The sequence below is a fragment of the Vombatus ursinus genome, unplaced genomic scaffold (assembly GCF_900497805.2).
Source record: "Vombatus ursinus unplaced genomic scaffold, bare-nosed wombat genome assembly UNPS02014799.1, whole genome shotgun sequence".
Taxonomy (NCBI): Eukaryota; Metazoa; Chordata; class Mammalia; order Diprotodontia; family Vombatidae; genus Vombatus; species Vombatus ursinus.
In genome coordinates this window covers 8,407,856-8,425,061 of record NW_020954577.1, presented here as the reverse complement: position 1 = coordinate 8,425,061, position 17,206 = coordinate 8,407,856, and the positions used below count along the sequence as shown (strand labels likewise).

Sequence of the window (17,206 nt, the reverse complement as noted above, 5' to 3'; positions counted from 1 at the left end):
GAGAATTCCCAAATTCAGAAGGAGGTTCCATTCAGAGTTTAATACACAATGAAATCAGTCAGTGAATGCAGATTCAGAGACAGTTCCTCAAAAACAGGCTAATCAAAAAGTTCACATCTTTGGAGTTCCCAAGACAGTGACAAAAACCAGCAACAGATGTTTTCATTGACTTTGAAATTATTTTATTCACTTTGTTTTGGGCCTTGGGTTTTTGGCTTTTAAAAACTCATTTATTGAGTATTATTTCTGCATTTGTGCTTATGTATCTGGGACAGAAAATGCAGATGGACACTGAACTGAGCCTGGAGTTGAGGAGAGCAGGGGACGGTTCTGGGACATCCCAAAACCCTTTTGAGGATCAGTGGCCCTGGGCATTCCCAGCATGTAGCAGCAGGATCCAGGAAGCTGGTCAGGGTGAAGCACTGGAGGAGAGGCCTTAAAGGAGGAGCCTGAGGGGCCCAGGGGAGAGGGACAATGTAGGAGTGGCAGCCAGCCTGAGGAGGTGGGAGCCTGACTTTGGTCAAGGGAAGTGATTCCAGAAAAGTGGGCTGGAGGCAGGCACGGGAGGGCTCACACAAAGCTGAGTTTGTATTGATTTTACTTATCAGGACAAGAGGAAAGCATTGAAGACTCTTGAGCAGGAGAGTAATATGGACAGATTTGTGCTCTGGGAAACGTTTGGAGCAAGTGTGCAGAGGATGGATGGGGCAGGGGTGGGGAGACCTTGAGCTGAGCTCTCTGCTGTGGTTCTTCTGACTGAAGGTGATGAGGGCCTGACCAGGGAGTGGCCACTTGAGTAGAAAAAGGGGTGGTCGTGGATGTGGGGTTGACAGGAATTAGCAACCGATTGACTGGAAGGGGGAAGGGTGAGAGAGGAGTTTAGTGTAATTGAGAGGGTTGCAAATATGGGTGACAGGTGGGTGGGGCAAATTGTCTTTGGCAGAGATAGGGAAGGTAGGGAGAGGGGGAAGGAGGGTTCCATATTGGGTCTGCTGACTTTGGGAGGACTTCTACAGAGGTGTTAATTGAACCCATGGGAACCTAGGAGATCACCAGGAGAGGATCTAGAGAAAAGGAACCAGGACAGCCCTGGAGGTCACCCATACTTAGGGAGCAAGGCATGAAGGTTGACAAGGCACAGGTAAGATAAGGAGAAAAAGCAGCAGAGAACAGTGATCGCCAAGGCAACAGAAAGGGACAGGAGGAGGGGTCACCAGGGTCAAGGGCATCGGAGAGGTCAGGACAGGGGAGAGCTGAGGAAAGGTCACCAGATTTAGTCAAAAAACCCAACAAACATTGGTAACTTTGGAGTGAGGCATTTCCTTCAAGCACTGGAAGCCAGATTACCAGCTGTTGAAAAGTGAGTGGAGACAAGGAAGTGGACGTGATAGGTCCGGGTGGCTGCTTTCTGGGAGCTTTGCTGTGAAAAGGAGGAGAGGTGTAGAACCTTGGTTTGGCTCTGGGGAAGGGTCAGGTGACAGATTTTTGAGGCTGGGAGGGACTCAAATGTGTTGGTAGGCAGCAAGGAAGGAGCCACCAGACAAGTAAAGGTTAAAGGTAATGGGGTAGGGGAGGAGGTGGAGGGAACAAGATGGGGTGGGATCAAGGCTTCCTCTTCATCAGACCCTGGAGCAGAAGATGACCTCGGGGGACATGAGGTATAGAGAAGGGAAGAGGGAGAGAGCTCCAGGGAGCTGCACTCTGCCTGGCTCTTTAAAAATCAGACAGCAAGTACTTACTCCACAGGATGGAATTTCAAGATGAATTTGGCTTAATCTTTAGTTTGAATTAGAAATTGCACTTGCATGATTCTTAAAGGCCAGAGGAGGCTGTTGATTTTCTGTGAAAACCTGAGGAAAAAGCCTGTGGATTTTTCTTTCTTTTTAAAGATGGTGCTTGGGTACTAAAGTATTAGAATTCTTCACCTATTCAGATCCTTTACTTGCTTTCAAGACCCACATCAAGTCTAGCATAACCACAAGATTTAGAGCTGAAGAGGCCTAGCAGCCATTGAGGCCAGCCCCTCATTTTTAGAGCTGAAGAAACTAAGACACAGAAGGGGTCAGAGCCTTGGCTGAGGCCCGACCCCAAATCCAAAGCGCCTTCCATGTATCAGGCCGTCTGCCCCATGAAGACCTTCCTAACTCCCTAGCCTGAACTTAGCGTAAACTGCCTCTGTTCAACTCAAGAAGTCTTTTTGAAAGACACTGCTGTATGGAGAGCCCTGGGCCAGGACCTGGAGAAAGGACTTGGTGCAGAGGAGTTGGGTGGTCTGGTACTAACACCTTTACACTTAAGCAGCTGGGAAAGGGCCACGTGACTTCCACGGGGTAAATGGCTTATTAACAACTAAGGGGACCAAGGGTACTCAAAAGGGAGGAGGGGAGAGAGACAGAGAGACATCTTAGAAGTGGCCTCTTATCTGGGTATTTCTCCCATTTAGACCATTGTCTTCTGGACCAAAGGGCTATTTTGTACTTTTTGTAGCTCAAGCAAAACGCGTTCTACTGATAGGCATGCAATAATTATTCAGTTGGGCACATTTTACCCACTCCTGGCTATACCACGGTACAGGTTGTAGGGATGCACAAGGCAAGCAAGGATTTCCAGGAGTCTTTTTGCCTGGTTTGCCTGTTACCTTGAGAGAAATTTGCCTGGTCTTCCAAGGTGTCCAACAGCCACACTCACACACCCACACACACAGACACTCTGCCCCACCCCCCCATATTACTTGGGTATGATTTTTCCTTATTTTCATTGTCACTCATTATCTTAAAAATATATATAGAAATGAGGAGAGAATTTTTTTAAAAAGCCTTGATGCTTTCTCTTTGGTTTTCTGTCCACTTCTCCCCTTTTTGACCAAACTAAAATTGCTGTTTAAACATTTGCTCAGCATTTCATATTTTCTGTTTATTCCCTTATAGCAATGGTGTCAAACTCAAATAGAACCGGAGGAAGGCGGGGGGGGGGATCCACACATAGGATCCTTGCCGGCCACATGTTGACTTAGTTTTAAAATGTAATATTATCTGTGTTTTCTTTTACTCTTAATGATTTTGTGCAACGTTCCCCAATTGCATTTTAATCTAGTTTGGGCTACCCTTGGAAGTATGTTTAATACCCACCCCTACCCTATTTATTCTGGCACAACGTAACGCCCATGAGACAGCAAGAGCCAGCTGAAGTTTGATTGGTGGCACATCTGAGTTTGCACGTGAGCTCATCTTCTGTCCTTTTTAATAAACGTTCAGGAAGTTTCTTAGGGGCCCAGAAGCTACCGAAATGTGGCTCTGCGGAGCGAGTGCTACGCTTCCAGAGACCAATGACTGCTCTTGTTCTCCCCGATTTCTGGATTTTGATTGCTGTAGTCTCACTGTGTGTCTGTCCCTTGCTTTTACTCTCACTCATTTTATTCGGTCACTTCACCAGCCATAGCAGGGCGGGCAATTCCTCTCTTTTCCTAGCCCGAATCCACATGTAATTACTCCAGCATTAACACAGTTCATTAGATGTGCACTCCATCTGGCCAGAGGTGCTTTAGCTTTTTTATTATGCTTTCCCTACTATATTTTCATTTCGTAAGATCAGTGGAGAATGAAATATAATTGATCAATTTTTAAAAACAGAAAAAAATTGACCTCAGAAACTATTCCCAGCACTTGTTTTCATGGTGTAGGCATAATTTTTTCTTGATAGTAAGCATAATTTGTAAGTTGCAACATTAATGTTTATTGCATCTTTTGTCTAATCTAGAACAATCAGTAAATTCTGGAGAGAATAAGGCCTCCTTAGTCAGCGTTCGGTTAATATTGTTTTTGAAGGAAGTTGTGGCCAGCTTTTTTAGATCTTCCATGAGTTTATTGCAAAATTTGCATTTTAGAATCAAGATGAGACTGTGAATTATAAATCTCATCATACTGCTTGAAAAACTGTGACTGGAAAATTTGTGTGCATGTGTATAACAAAATGAAATTTAGCTTATATGAGTCAAATATCAAAATAGTATGGTTTTTAAATAATCTTTGTGAAAGAAGAAAACATTAATTGTATCAGAAAGAATGAAAAGTAATACTCCTGTTAATTTAAATTTCTCATCATTTCAGGCTCATGAGAGACTGGAAGATTCTAAACTTGAAGCTGTCAGTGATAATAATTTGGAACTAGTGAATGAGATTCTTGAAGACATCAGCCCTTTAATAAATGTAGATGAAAACGTTGCTGAGTTGGTCAGCATTCTCAAAGAGCCTCACTTTCAGGTAACCTTTCCCCATCATACCTTTCTCCCTTACCTACCTCTAGCCCTTGGCCATGTGATTCGTCTTTTACCAGTGAAGCTTCCAAAGAGCTTGGTCTTATATACTCAAAATGGTCCATTTTTTTCTTTTGTCATCTTCTGACCCTTTTTTGAAGGGTCTCCAATTTGCTTATGATGTCATATTTTATTTCTGTCATGTATCCACTTGGAATTTATCTTGGTGTATAATGTGAGATACTGATCTAGACCTCATTTCTGCCAGACTGCTTTTCAACTTTCCAATTTTCTTAGCAGTTTTTATTTTGAATAGTAAATCCTTACCCAAGCAAGTGAAGATTTTGGGTTTATCAAGCACTATGCCACTGTTGGTTTTTCTGGTGGTATTGTGTGCCTAATCTGTTCCATTTATCAACCTCTTTATTTTTTTAATTTGTACCAAATCGTGCTTTCTAGTAGAATTTGAGATCCAGTCCTGCTAGGTCCCTTCCCCCCCTTTTTTTAATCACTTTTTTACATTATTTCCCTAGATTCTTGACCTTTTGTTCTTCTAGATGAATTTCATTATTTTTTTCTAGTTCTATAAAGTAATACTTTGGTAGTTTGTTTGGATATGGCACTAAGTAAATTAATTTAGGTAGTATTGTCTTTTTTTTATATTCTCATGAATGGTTAATAACTTCTCCAGCCATTTTGACTTGTCTTTACTTCTGTCAGATTATTTTGTAGTTGTATTCACATTTTCCTGAGTGTGACTTGGTAGATAGTCCCAAATACTTTATATTCTTTAGCTGTTTTGAGTGGAAATTCTTTTTTCTGCTTTGATGACTTACTGTAGATTTGTTTTATATCTCACAACTTTACAAACTTTATTAATAGTTCCAATCAATTTCAGTTTACTCTTTAAAAGCTCTTTAGATAGGATTCTCTTGCATGTCATTTGCAAAAAGTAAAGAGTTTTGTTTGCTCTTTGCCTGTGTTTATTCCCTTAATTTTCTTTCTCATCCTATTGCTATACCTAGCATTTCAACTGCTATGTCAAATAGTGGTAATAATGGACATCCTTGCTTTATTCCTTGATCTATTGGAAAGGCTTCTAACATTTCTCCATTGCACATAATGTTTACTCTGGCTTTAGATAAATACTATTTACTACATTAAGAAAAAGTTCCTCTGTTCCTATGAGGTTTAGTGATGTATTTTGTTAAAAGCCATCTAATATCTAATGATAAAAGTATGTGGTTTTTCTTTATGTTATTAGCAGAATTTGTTAGGTTTATAATCTTCCTTATATTGTACCAATCTTGAATTCCTGGTATAAAACCAACTTAAATATAATGAACAAGCTTGTTGATATGTTAATGTACCTTTTTTGCTAACTTTTTATTAAATTTTTGGGTTAATGTTTATTGGGCATATTGGTCTGTAGTTTTATTTCCTTACTTTCTCTTTCTCTGATTTAGGTATCAAAATCATATGTGTGTTCTAGAAAGAAATCGGAAGGGTCCTTTCTTTTCCTATTTTTGTAAAGAATTTATATGATATTAAAATTAATTTTCCTTTGAATGTTGTTATAATTCGCTTCTAAATCCATCTGGTCCTGGAGTGTTTTACTTCGGGAGTTTAACGTCTTGTTCAGTTTCTTTTTTCTCATACAAGGTTATTTAAATAACCTTTTTTTTTTTAAGTCTGGCTATTTTATATTTTTGTAAATAATCCTCCATATGAGGTCCATATATGAAATATATTCCAAATTTGGCTACTTAAATACTTTAGATACTCATGGTGATTTATATTATTTAAAAAAGGAAATGAGTTCTCTTTTGGCCTCTGTTTTAGATTTATTTTGACCTTCAATGATTTCTAGTGGGATTCTTCTTAGTCTTCCTATAAAATCATGGTAACAGTTGCAGGGTCTTTCGTGTGGAAGGATGACCCCACATAGCCACCCCCAAGGGGGGACCTGTGAAGGTTTTCTCTTTCCATCCTTCCCCTTTTTCTCGGTCCTTGTGACCAGACGTGTTGGAGCTGGCAGGCTGGTACTGATGTGCGGGTTATGGCCCAAGCACAGAGCAAACCCGATTGGGCTGCCTGGATTTTGGAAGCCAGTTTGCTTCATTAGCCTGCTGTCCTCCGATTGACTTCCTTAGCTGTCAAGCCAAGATTAACCTTTATACAAAACTAAAAAACCATCGTGGAAAGTATTTATGCATCAGGGCAGCTAGGTGATGCAGTGGATAGAACACCAGGTCTGGAGTCAGGAAGACCTGAGTTCAAATCTGGCCTCAGATGCTAGTTGTATGACTTTGGGCAAGTCACTTCACCCTGTTTGCGTCAGTTTCCTCATCTGTAAAATGGGCTGGAGAAGGAAATGGCAGACCACTCCAGGATGTCTGCCAAGAAAACCCCAAATGGGGTGACGGAGAGTCAGACGAGACTGAAACAACTGGACAGCAGCAACAACAATCTGAAACATTTCTGCTGAAGGAATGACCCCTTTGATCCAAAGGCCTGAAGCAGTGTTTCATCCAAATGTACATCCAGAGGTGTTTTGGTTTTTTTTTGGTTTTGTCTTTTTAACTGTACTGAAATTCATTATCTTTCTTCCCCAAAAGGCAAAAACCCCAGGCCCTGCTCCTGAGGAGTGCGAGACAAGTTCCTTTTCCAGTCGTCTTCCACTTTCCTCCCCTCTGCCCCTTCTGCTATCTAGACCGGCTGTCCCTTGCTACTCCTCACCTTGGTGCCCCGTTTCCATCTCTTGTCTTGGCTGTGGCCGTCCACCCTGGCTCCCGGCAAGGCCAAGCTCACATTCCGCCTCCTGCGGGCGTCCTTTCCCAGACCCCCTCCAGGAGGACCCCCTCCAGGAGGACCCTCTCCATGCCCATTTAGTTTCATGTCTCCCTCATTGGACTGGGAGTGCCTTGACGGGAGGGGCTGATTTGGCTTTTTCTTTGCATCCCCAGCTCTTAGCACAGTGTTGGTACCTAGTAGGTGCTTAATAAATGTGTGCTTACCAACGGACAAAAGGATTCAGTTGTGTTTGTAGAGTTTCTGGTCTTTTAAAATGCAAATATCAATCATCAGAAAACAATGGTTTCTCATTTACTGAGTGTGCTTATGCCGTGGTACTGGCCTAAATGCTCTACAAAGCTTTACTTAGACATAATGACAAGGGTCCTTCTCTTGATCAGTTCAGTTACTAGGCTTCTCTTCACAAAATCCCTTTTCTATACCCATCACATTAACCCTTTAGGGCCCAAAACTTGTGTTATCAAGGTTAGAAGCCTGGCATTTAGAAAGGAGCTGTTCTCAGTGCATTTACCTAGCAAAGAAATAAATGTTGTTGTTGTTTACACTCATGTCTGACTCTTCATGTCCCCATTTGGGGTTTTCTTGGCAGAGACACTGGAGTGGTTGCCATTTCCTTCTCCAGCTCGTTTTACAGAAGAGGAAACTGAGGCAAATAGGGTGAAGTGACTTGCTCAGAGTCAGGCAGGTAGTAAATGTCTGAGGCCAGATTTGAACTCATGAAGATGAGTCTTACAGACTCCAGGCCTGGTGTTCTGTCCACTGCTCCACCTAGCTACCTATTTTTCACTAAACAAATTGGCAAGTAATATTTTATATAATATCTTAGACAACCATTGATTGATGGCTATCTGTGTCTATCAGGGACTGAACTGGTGTCACATCAGTGAGTCATGTACTCCAGACAAAGTGTTCAAACTGCAACTTGAAGAGTCAGTTCCCCATAATTTAGCCGGAGGAGAAAAGGAACCTTCACATAGGAGGCATTGCTAAATACAGAGATGAATGGAAATAGCAGGAGTCCCAGTGTTGAATTAATGAATGATTTAAACTTTGTGACTGTGTCCTTCATGCTTTGTGATGTTGCACAATGCCGACTGTACTGTGCTATGTTTTAGTCAGTAAGCATTTATTAGGCACCTGCTGTATGCCAAGTGCTGGGGATGCAAAGAAAGGCAAAAGCAAGCTCGTGCCTTCCAGGATCTCACGGTCTAACGGAGGAGACCACATGAAAATAACTATGCACAGACGAGATAGAAAAAATGGGAATGATCAGAGAGGGAGGGCACTTGCATTAAGGGGCTTCAGGAAAGGCTGCTAGTGGAAGGTGATCTTTGAGCTGGGACTTGAAGGAAGCCAGGAGGTGGAGATGAGGAGGGAGAGCATGCCAGGCATGGGGCACAGCCAGGGAAAGTGCCTGGAGGTGGGAACTGTAGGATCTTGTGCAAGGAATTGCAAGGGGGCTGGTGTCACTGAACTGCAGAACATATGATGGAGGAGTTATGATGATGAGGGAAAGTCTGGAGGGGGCCGGGTTAGGAAAAGCCTCTAAGTGCTGAACAGGATTTTATATTTGACCTTGGAGGCACCAGGGAGCCGCTGGGGTTTATGGAGTAGGAGGGCAGGGCGACGTGGTCAGACCTGTGCTTGAGTAAGATTAATTTGACAGCTGAGTGGCCTAGAGCAGGGAGAGACGTGAGGCCGAGAGGCCAACCGGCAGGCTCTTGAAATGACCCAGGTAACGAAGGCCACAGTAGGGGCAGATCAGAGGATAGAAAGTGCATGTCTGAGAGATGTCGTGAATCGGATCAGGTGTAAGAGAGACTGAGGGGTTGCAGAAGAAGCCTGGGCTGTGAGCCGGGGTAACTGAGGGGGCAGTGCCCTTGACAGTAAGAGGGAAGTGGAGGGGGGGGAGGAAGCTAATGAGCCCAGTGTGGGATTTGTTCGGATGGTTGAAGGATGTCCGGTTTGAGATGTCACCTGGGTAGATGGAGATGCACGTCTGGAGGTCAGGAGGGCATAAAGACTGGAGAAGTAGATCTGAGGCTCATTAACGTCGAGATGATGATTGAACTGGGGAGCTGAGGAGAGCAGAGCATGAAGGGAAGAGGGCCCAGGACAGAGCCCCGTGGGACACCCATGGTTTGCGTGCGTGACCTAACTGAAAATCTTGTGGAAGAAACTGAGGAGGAGTGGTCAGAGAGGTAGGAAGAGGGCCAGGAGAGCATGGACTCCTGAAAACCTCCAGAGAAGAGGGTGGTCATCATTGTCAGAGGCTTCAGAGAGGTCAAGGAAGAGAAGGACGAGGTCCTTATTTCACTTCTGCGTATGTCAATTTTCCTATCAGCTTTGCTTATGGCAAAGTACGCCTTTTTAACTTCCTGTCACCATATATCTGTCGAGCTGTAGGCCTTCATTCGGATTTTCTTCTTTGCTGGTCTTCATGTTAGGGTTGGGAGAATCTAGGGAAGGCTCACTTTGCAAAGAGTCCTGGAGTATCGGGATCAGGAAATCCTATGGCCGATGGCTGTGGGGTGATGCCTGGCAGGAGGTGTCCTGGGCCAGCGAGACAGAGGAGCCCTCCTTCTCATCGTAGCAGTGGTGACTGCTGGGGTCTTCAGCCCAGCGGCTCTTCTGAGGCCTGTCTCTGCATGTCCAATGACTTACGTTGCTTTTCCCATTGCATATCCTGCTGTCGACTCAAGCTCAGTGTGTCTAAAACTCAGCTCATCTTCCTTCCCCCAAACTCGAGTGGGGAGGAAGCTCAGTAGCTGTCTCTTCCCACTCTTACTTGACAACAGGCTGTACGAGTGGTTGTTCAGCCTCTGAAGAGGCGGCTGTCGCTGAAGCCAGACCCTTCCACTCGGGGATAAGCTTCTTGTGAATCCTCGCTTCCTTGTCTTTGCTTCCCGTCCTGCTGGTCAGTGTTGCAGGCATCCGCATCTTTGGGGTCATAGCTCTTTGGGCACCCCCCCAAAAAAACCTCATCTGCCCCAGGCTAAATCTCCCTATTTCCTTCACCATGAACTCGGGTCCCTTCCCTGGTACCAGTTCCCCTCCTCTGTATAATTTCACGCTTAGCAATAGCCTTCCTAAAATGAGGAGCCCGAATGTGTTTTGGCCACGGCAGAATACAGAGGAGGTGGCCTCTCCATATTCCTGGAGGTTCGACCTCCCAGGACACAGCCCAAGGTTGCATTAACTTCCTCAATTACAGTTTCCATTGCTGACTCGCTGAGCTTGCAGTCCACTCAAACACCCCTGTTTTTTTATAGGGAGACTTCTGTCTCCCATCTTCTTCCTTGAAGTCATTTTTTAACCTAACAGTTATAACACTTTACCTCCTTTTTCATTTTCCTTTTACTAGATTTAGCCCAATATTCTAACCAGTCAAGATCTTTAAAAAATCTAACTCAACCGGTATGTTAGTTTTTCGTCTTAGTTTTGTGTCATCTGAAAATTTCATGAGCATGGCATCCACGCTTTTATCCAGATCATTGGTAAAAATGTTAAGCAGCAGCATGGGACCCATCCCCGCTCCCTGGGGTGCTCCAGCGGAAATCTTCTTCCAAGTGGAAATGGAACTAGTCATGATTTCTCTTGGGAACCAACTTTTATGAATCCATCTAATTGCATTATCATCCAGTCTGCATCTCTCCATCTCTTCTACGAGAAAAAGAGATCAGTTAGCCAGTGCTTTGTCACAGATCTAGGCAAACTGTTGCCAGAGCATTCTGCTGATTTGCCAGGCTCATGGTCCTGGCCAGCAAGGCCCTGAAGTTCATCTGGGCTGACCCTCCCTGGCTTGGGTCAGGTGCCTGGCCTTACTGATTTGGGCACTTTCTCTTCTAGATGTTTACCAATAATTCTCAATAGTAATTTGGAGACTTGCTGGAAATTGACACCACACTCACTATATGCCTTTTCTATAAACTTAAATTTCATTTAAACAACCATAAAATAGTGCTTAAATTCTCACTACAAATTGAGGCCACATCCAATTTCGATCCTGCATACAACTTTTAAAACTGTTGTAACTGGTATAAGTTCTGTGTTTAAATTCTGTCATCTAGTAATCACCTGACTGCTTTCCTTTTCTCAAAGAAAGTATTTTTTTTGTTTTGTTTTAATGTCTCACAAGCCGGGTGGTTGCCCATTTATTTTCAGTTTCCTGTAACCTAGCTGGTGCTGTTTCTGTTTCTTCAGAGCCTCGCGTGTTAGCTTTTTGGCCTTTGCAGCCTCAGAAATGTCCACTCTGGTCACCTGCCTCGCTTGGCCCTTTGTTGGGCCTGCTCCATGAAAAGGAAGACCAGAAACCACAGCGTTTCTCTGCTCCTCGCACAGTAGGGGCTTTAGGCAAGGATTTCTCTGGCGGCTTGCTCCCTTACTCCCACTTCTCTGCTAATCAGGGACTAATTTACACAGAATCACTTCTTCTCAATCCTGCAGTTTTACAATGTGACTTTCTGCTGGAACAAAACTGTTCTTTTTATAAAAGGTTAGACTCTTTCCTCACTCACAACCTTCAGATACAATTTTAATACAACACAGTTGTTTTTAAACCAGTTATCTGTCATTTCCCATAGTCACGCAGTCATAAAAGGAATCTCTGAGTTGGAAGGGACTTTACAGGTTATATAAGGATAATAACAATAATGATAGCATTTATATAGCACTATGAGGTTTGCCAAGTGCCCTACAAACATTATTTCATTTGACTCTCATGAACAGCAATGTGAGGTAGGTGCTGTTATTGTCTCCATTTTGCAGTTGAAGAAACTGAGGCATACAGATTACAGTGACTTGCTATTTTATAACCACCCCCCAAAAGTGACCCATGTGCTCTTGAGTCTGAAACCTTCAGGTCAGTGAAGGGGAGGCATCCCAGGCTCCTTTGGGAGCTCTGATTGTAGACAGATGTTTTCCTCATATCAAAGCTAAGTCTTCCTTCCTTCTGCCCATTGCTATGGATTCTTCCTCTGGAGCTAAATGTGGAACACATCTCCTCTCTCTTCCAAATGGCGTCCAAATGGTGTCCACAAGTATTTGAATGAGGAACTAAGCTAATGAGAAAACATTTGGAGTCAAGTCTTCCTTTGTATGGCACTGGTCTTGTGCAGATCTGTAGCTCTCCAGTCCTTCTTAGGTTTTCTCTTCTCGGAGATAGACACCCCTGGCTCCTTCATCCAGAATCCCGTTATGACCACCAGATCTCTGACCTTCCTGGAATGGCGTCTTTTCGGTACAGGTGGACTGGCCTCTCACTTGCTCTAGAAACTCCCATCTCCCTGCAGGCAGTATGGGGCTGCCTGGGAAAGGCTCGTGGTCCTGGAGTAAAGATAAAGTGGCATCCAGTGACCCAACCCCCATCCCATTGGTGGGGTCATTGAGAGTGAGCCATAGGTCCTTATTCCTTTGTTTTCTCACAGCTACAGTAATACTGCCTGTGAGAAGCTTCTGGAAATCAGTGAGGCCCTGGGGATCCTAAGAAGTCATGGCAGAGAAATGAGGAATGAGGGGAGCTTCTGATCTGGGCACAAAAGGTCTAGCTAGCAAAATCTGAACATGGCGAGGGTGGTGGAGGCATAGCAGATGCATGGAGATTTAATAGAGGAGGCGGTCGTCTGGCAGGGGTGGGTGAGGGAAGATTTGGCAGAGGCTTTGTTTTGCTCGGGCCTTACACGGTGAGCAGTATTTCAGAAGGTGAAGATGAGGTGAGGGTTTGTGATTTATGGCCCAAACAAGGGCTTGGAGTCTGGGGAAGAGCCTGGCAGCAGGAGAGAAGGGAGGCCAGCTGAGAGCAGGCTGTGAAGGGCCCTGAATGACTGGCCCAAAATGTGGGCATTCCTCCAACATTCCAGCAGGGAAGACGGGAGGCCAGCATTCTGATCAGAAAGCTGCTTCACTAATCCATGGTGGAAGCAATGATGGTCTCTGAGCTAGGGTCCTGTGGGAGTAGAACTAGAAAAGAGAAAGCACGTGCCCTGAGCCTTCTGTAGTGCCTACATTTCATGCTCAATAAGCGTGTGTGGCCAGAATTGGCACCTTATTGAGGGGGGTGGGCAGCATGAGTGAAGCAGTGTTCCAGGGAGAAATAATGATCCTGCCAACAGAAACAGGGGAGGCAGCAGGAGGAGCAGGTTTTGTGGGGAAGGCTGGGGGTTCGGTCTTGCACCTGTTGAGTTTGGGATGTTCTGAGAATGTGGCTCTGGCCCTGGGTGGAGGTGGATTAGGGGGTTGTACAGTGACTATGGTGGGTGGCCTCCTCTGGGCTACTTTTATTAAATGAAACCAGCCCTTCCCGCAGGTCTGTCGTTCCTAACCCAATGCTTGATCTGCCCTTTGTAGTCGCTTTTGGAGGCCCATGATATCGTGGCATCAAAGTGTTATGACTCACCTCCATCTAGCCCAGAAATTAATCATTCCTCTGTGAACAACCAGTTGCTGCCGGTAGATGCCATTCGTATCCTTGGTATCCACAAGAAAGCAGGAGAGCCCCTGGTAAGAACATAATCAGAACTCGACTCTGCCTTAGCCGTGAGCTGTTGGGGAAGTATCAGAGGTCTGGTACCTCCATCGTCTGCCATTTGTCCTCTGTCATCATGCATTCGAGTATGTCTCTGTAACGATCCTCTCAATTTTATAGGCACGTGCTGACCTGAGCACACTCCCTGAGCCCCTTTTCTAGGGTAGCTTATTATCCAGGGCCAGTAGGGGGGTACTGAGATGTGGTATACATCTGAGGGGTGGTTCTGTTGTACCCTAAAGAAGGAAAAATTCAGGTGGCCGGCCCATAGGAAATGCCACTGACAAGTGAAATTAGCACTCCTGGGCTATGACCATCCAAAAGCATGAATTCTTCATGCTGCCGTGTCACCCTCATCTTCCTGGGGTGGGGGTGAGGACCACATACAGAGACAATGGCTTCCTTCTTCTGCCCCTGCCCTAGGCTCCCAGGGCACAGGTGCTGGCTGAGCCTTGTTAAGAGAACCATGACGAGCTGGGCAAAACCCATTTGCTTATCCTGAGGGTCCTTGGTAAGGGCAGCAGTGAACATTTGTATCTCCTTCTTACGTGTTCAGGAATAGCCAAGGAGGACCCATTGGGGCCAATATAAAGAAGGTGCTGTTACTGCTCTTCTCCCTTAGGGTGTGACGTTCCGGGTTGAAAACAACGACTTGGTCATTGCCCGAATCCTTCATGGGGGAATGATCGATCGGCAGGGTCTTCTTCACGTGGGGGACGTCATTAAGGAGGTCAATGGTCACGAGGTCGGGAACAACCCCAAGGAGCTCCAGGAGCTGCTGAGAAGCATCAGTGGCAGCGTCACGCTGAAAATCCTGCCCAGCTATAGGGACACTGTCACCCCTCAGCAGGTGAGTGGGCCTTGGCAGGCACCCCCGGGTGGCACCAGAAGGAGGAATGTGCTTATTTTTTGTCACGTCAAAGAAAATGTTTTTAGCAAGGTCAGCGAACATTTGTGAGGTCTTTGCTCTGTGCAGGATACTGTTCAAGGTCCTGAGGAAAGGCAGAAATTCAATGAGACATAGTACCTGTCCTTAGGGAGCTGATGGTCTGGAGGGGAGAATATAACACAAATTATAATAAAAAGTGATGCGTGGTGAGTGTGCGAGAAAGACGTGAATCAAGGGGTGCCCGTGGTCCATGGTCAGGAATGCTCTTTACCAACTGCAAAGATCAAGGAAGGCTTCCTGTAGAAAATGTCATCACAGCGAGGCCATGAAGGATAAGCAGCATCTCACCGGGTTGTCACGATGGCGGGGGAGACCACATTCCAAAGTTGCACCTGTGTAGGGGGAGCCGTGAGGCATTACACTGGAGCCTAGGATCAAAGGAGGGGAATAGTGCAGGACGAGTGTGAAAATAAGTCCCAGGTAGGCAGGCGCTGAATGCCAGCCAATGCTGTTTGACCAGTGTTTTGTCTCGTTTTGAGTGTAGGCGTGGTATAGTCAGATCTCAGTTTACCAAAGATGAATCAGGTCCTTAATGGAAGGCGGGAGAGGGTGGAAGTGTGAAGACCCCGTCCAGCTGCTGGGCAGGGGGTGATGGCAGCCTGGAGTAGGGCAGCAGGAAGAAGAGTGGGAGGAGGTGCTGGGGTTCACATTCTTACGATTGACTGGTCGTGGGAGTGGGGAGGAGGGGCAGATGGGCGAGCGTCAGGGTTTTGAGCCTGGATGAGTAGCCTTGCCTCTGACAGAGAGAGGTTTTGAAAGAGGGTTATTAGGGTTCATTTTGCATGTCTGGGGTCAGGTGGCCTTTGGCTGAGGGGAGCTGGAGCTCAGGAGAGATTCGGAGAGATGCTACCTGAAGAGGAGAAGGGTGCTGGAGAAACAGTGACATGAGCAGCGGGAGAGTGCATGGGAAGGCAGGACGATGGGGAGGAGGGTGCTGAGCTGGAGGGACCTTGGAGAGCGTCATGTTCATTTTGTAGTGTCGGCCCTAGCACTGGTCAAGAAGAGTCACGACTTAGGCCCAGTCTGTGTCTGCCTGCCAAGCTGCGCTTCCCACCGCAGCCGGCTTTCACCTGGTCATGCTGCCTCGTGCAGATGAGGAATTTTAGAAGCAGTAATCTACTATGTTTGCTAGAATGAAGGGGGATGAGGGAACCAGGTCAAAATATGATGTCAACAGCAGCAAACCTCTGAATGCTCACTTCCCCGCTTGCCGAGCTGTAGCAGGTTCAGTCACACTACTGATTATTTTGTGCATTCAGTAAGTAAATATTTATGGAGCTATGTACTGGATACAAAGGTGTACAAGATACAATCAGGGCCCTCTCAGAGCTTAAGATGCAGTAGAAGAAGTAAGGCATGGGCATAGGACTTTACTGTACAGTATGTGGCAAATGTCACACCTGAGCAGTACAGATGAAAAGATACAGGAATAATAGAAATGGAGATTGCCTTGGGCTTGGGTGACCAAGGAAGACACCAAAGGCCAGAGAATCAGCTGAGCATAGTATATGCAAAGAAACCCTAAATTACTCAAACATGAGATTCACTTAAGAGAGTAACCTGGAGTGCCAGGCCAAGGAGTGTGTAGATTGTTCTTGGTTGGGGAGGGCTAAACAATGGCCAGTGAGAGCCAGGTGGCATCATCTGAGCATATAGTATAACAGCAATAGAGAATATTTTTTCCTTATTATATTTTGATATTTTAGAGAGCTGTAAGGCCTTCCTTGTGTGCAGACTCCCTCCAGGAATGCAGATCTGGACCTCTCTGTAACTTAACAGATGGTCTAACTTGATGATGAGCGTATCCAAACTTAACTAGGCTGGACGTTAAAGTGTGGACTTACAATCCATTTTGGAACAGCCCATTCTCTATTTTTTTTTTCTCCCTTTCCTCTCATTCCCATTTCCCACTCCCCATCATCCCTAAATGGGGCACCAGGGAAGGTTTTTAGTGGAAGTTTAAAATCTATTTAAATTTTAAAATCTGTGATCATGAAATATCTCTCCAAGACTTTTGCACATCTCTATTACAGAGTGTTCGAATCTGTAATTGCTTTAAAATAAAATATTGTTCTGAGCATATGCAGGAGCTAGATCCAAGTTGGCTACTCCATTGGCATGCTGGTTTATCATGCCCTTCCTACGCAGAAAATTGGAATCAAAGCCAAAGCTCTGCTACCTGGAGTCCTTGGCAGAGTCCGGTGGGGGGAGTTGTTTGTCACGTCAGGGAGCTAGAGAGGGCCGCGGGCCGCTTCCACAAGGTCCTGTCCAGAGCCGCTCTCTGCCTGTTCTGTGACCTCCATAGGACTGCTTCGGCTGCTGGGAGGCAGGTTGTAGAAAAGAGGCCCGTAAGTTCGTGTGGTTGTGATCTCTTAGCCCGAGGTGTCAGCCCCCTTCTGGCTTTCCTGGCCCCCCAGAATCTGGCCTCCCTGACCTTCTGCCGGGCCTCCTGGCCAGTCTGCAATCCTGCATCCCTCCTGCCAGGCCTTGATGCCCTCTCACCTCCAGCCTTGGCGACTGGTTGATTTTTCTTGCCTTAACAAACTTGCTGTAGCACATTTTCTTCACTCCTTGAGTCTTGGTCTGTGCCTCCTTTGCTTTTGGCAGTTGACCTTGATTCCTCTCTGCTTGAGAGATCAGAGGTGGAGCTCAGACGCCTTCGTCTTCT

At 45.6% G+C, this 17,206-nt stretch overlaps 1 protein-coding gene across 8 annotated transcripts in view; it reads left to right on the top strand.

Moving 5' to 3' along the window:
* Window positions 1-17,206, top strand: part of MPP6 (membrane palmitoylated protein 6) — an 85,792-nt gene that overhangs the window by 49,666 nt on the left and 18,920 nt on the right. For all 8 annotated transcript variants that reach the window (XM_027872065.1, XM_027872064.1, XM_027872062.1 and 5 more), the window contains 3 exons: window positions 4,107-4,259; window positions 13,412-13,564; window positions 14,212-14,439. In XM_027872065.1, coding sequence (XP_027727866.1) covers window positions 4,107-4,259; window positions 13,412-13,564; window positions 14,212-14,439 — 534 coding nt within the window. The remainder of the gene's footprint in view (window positions 1-4,106; window positions 4,260-13,411; window positions 13,565-14,211; window positions 14,440-17,206) is intronic.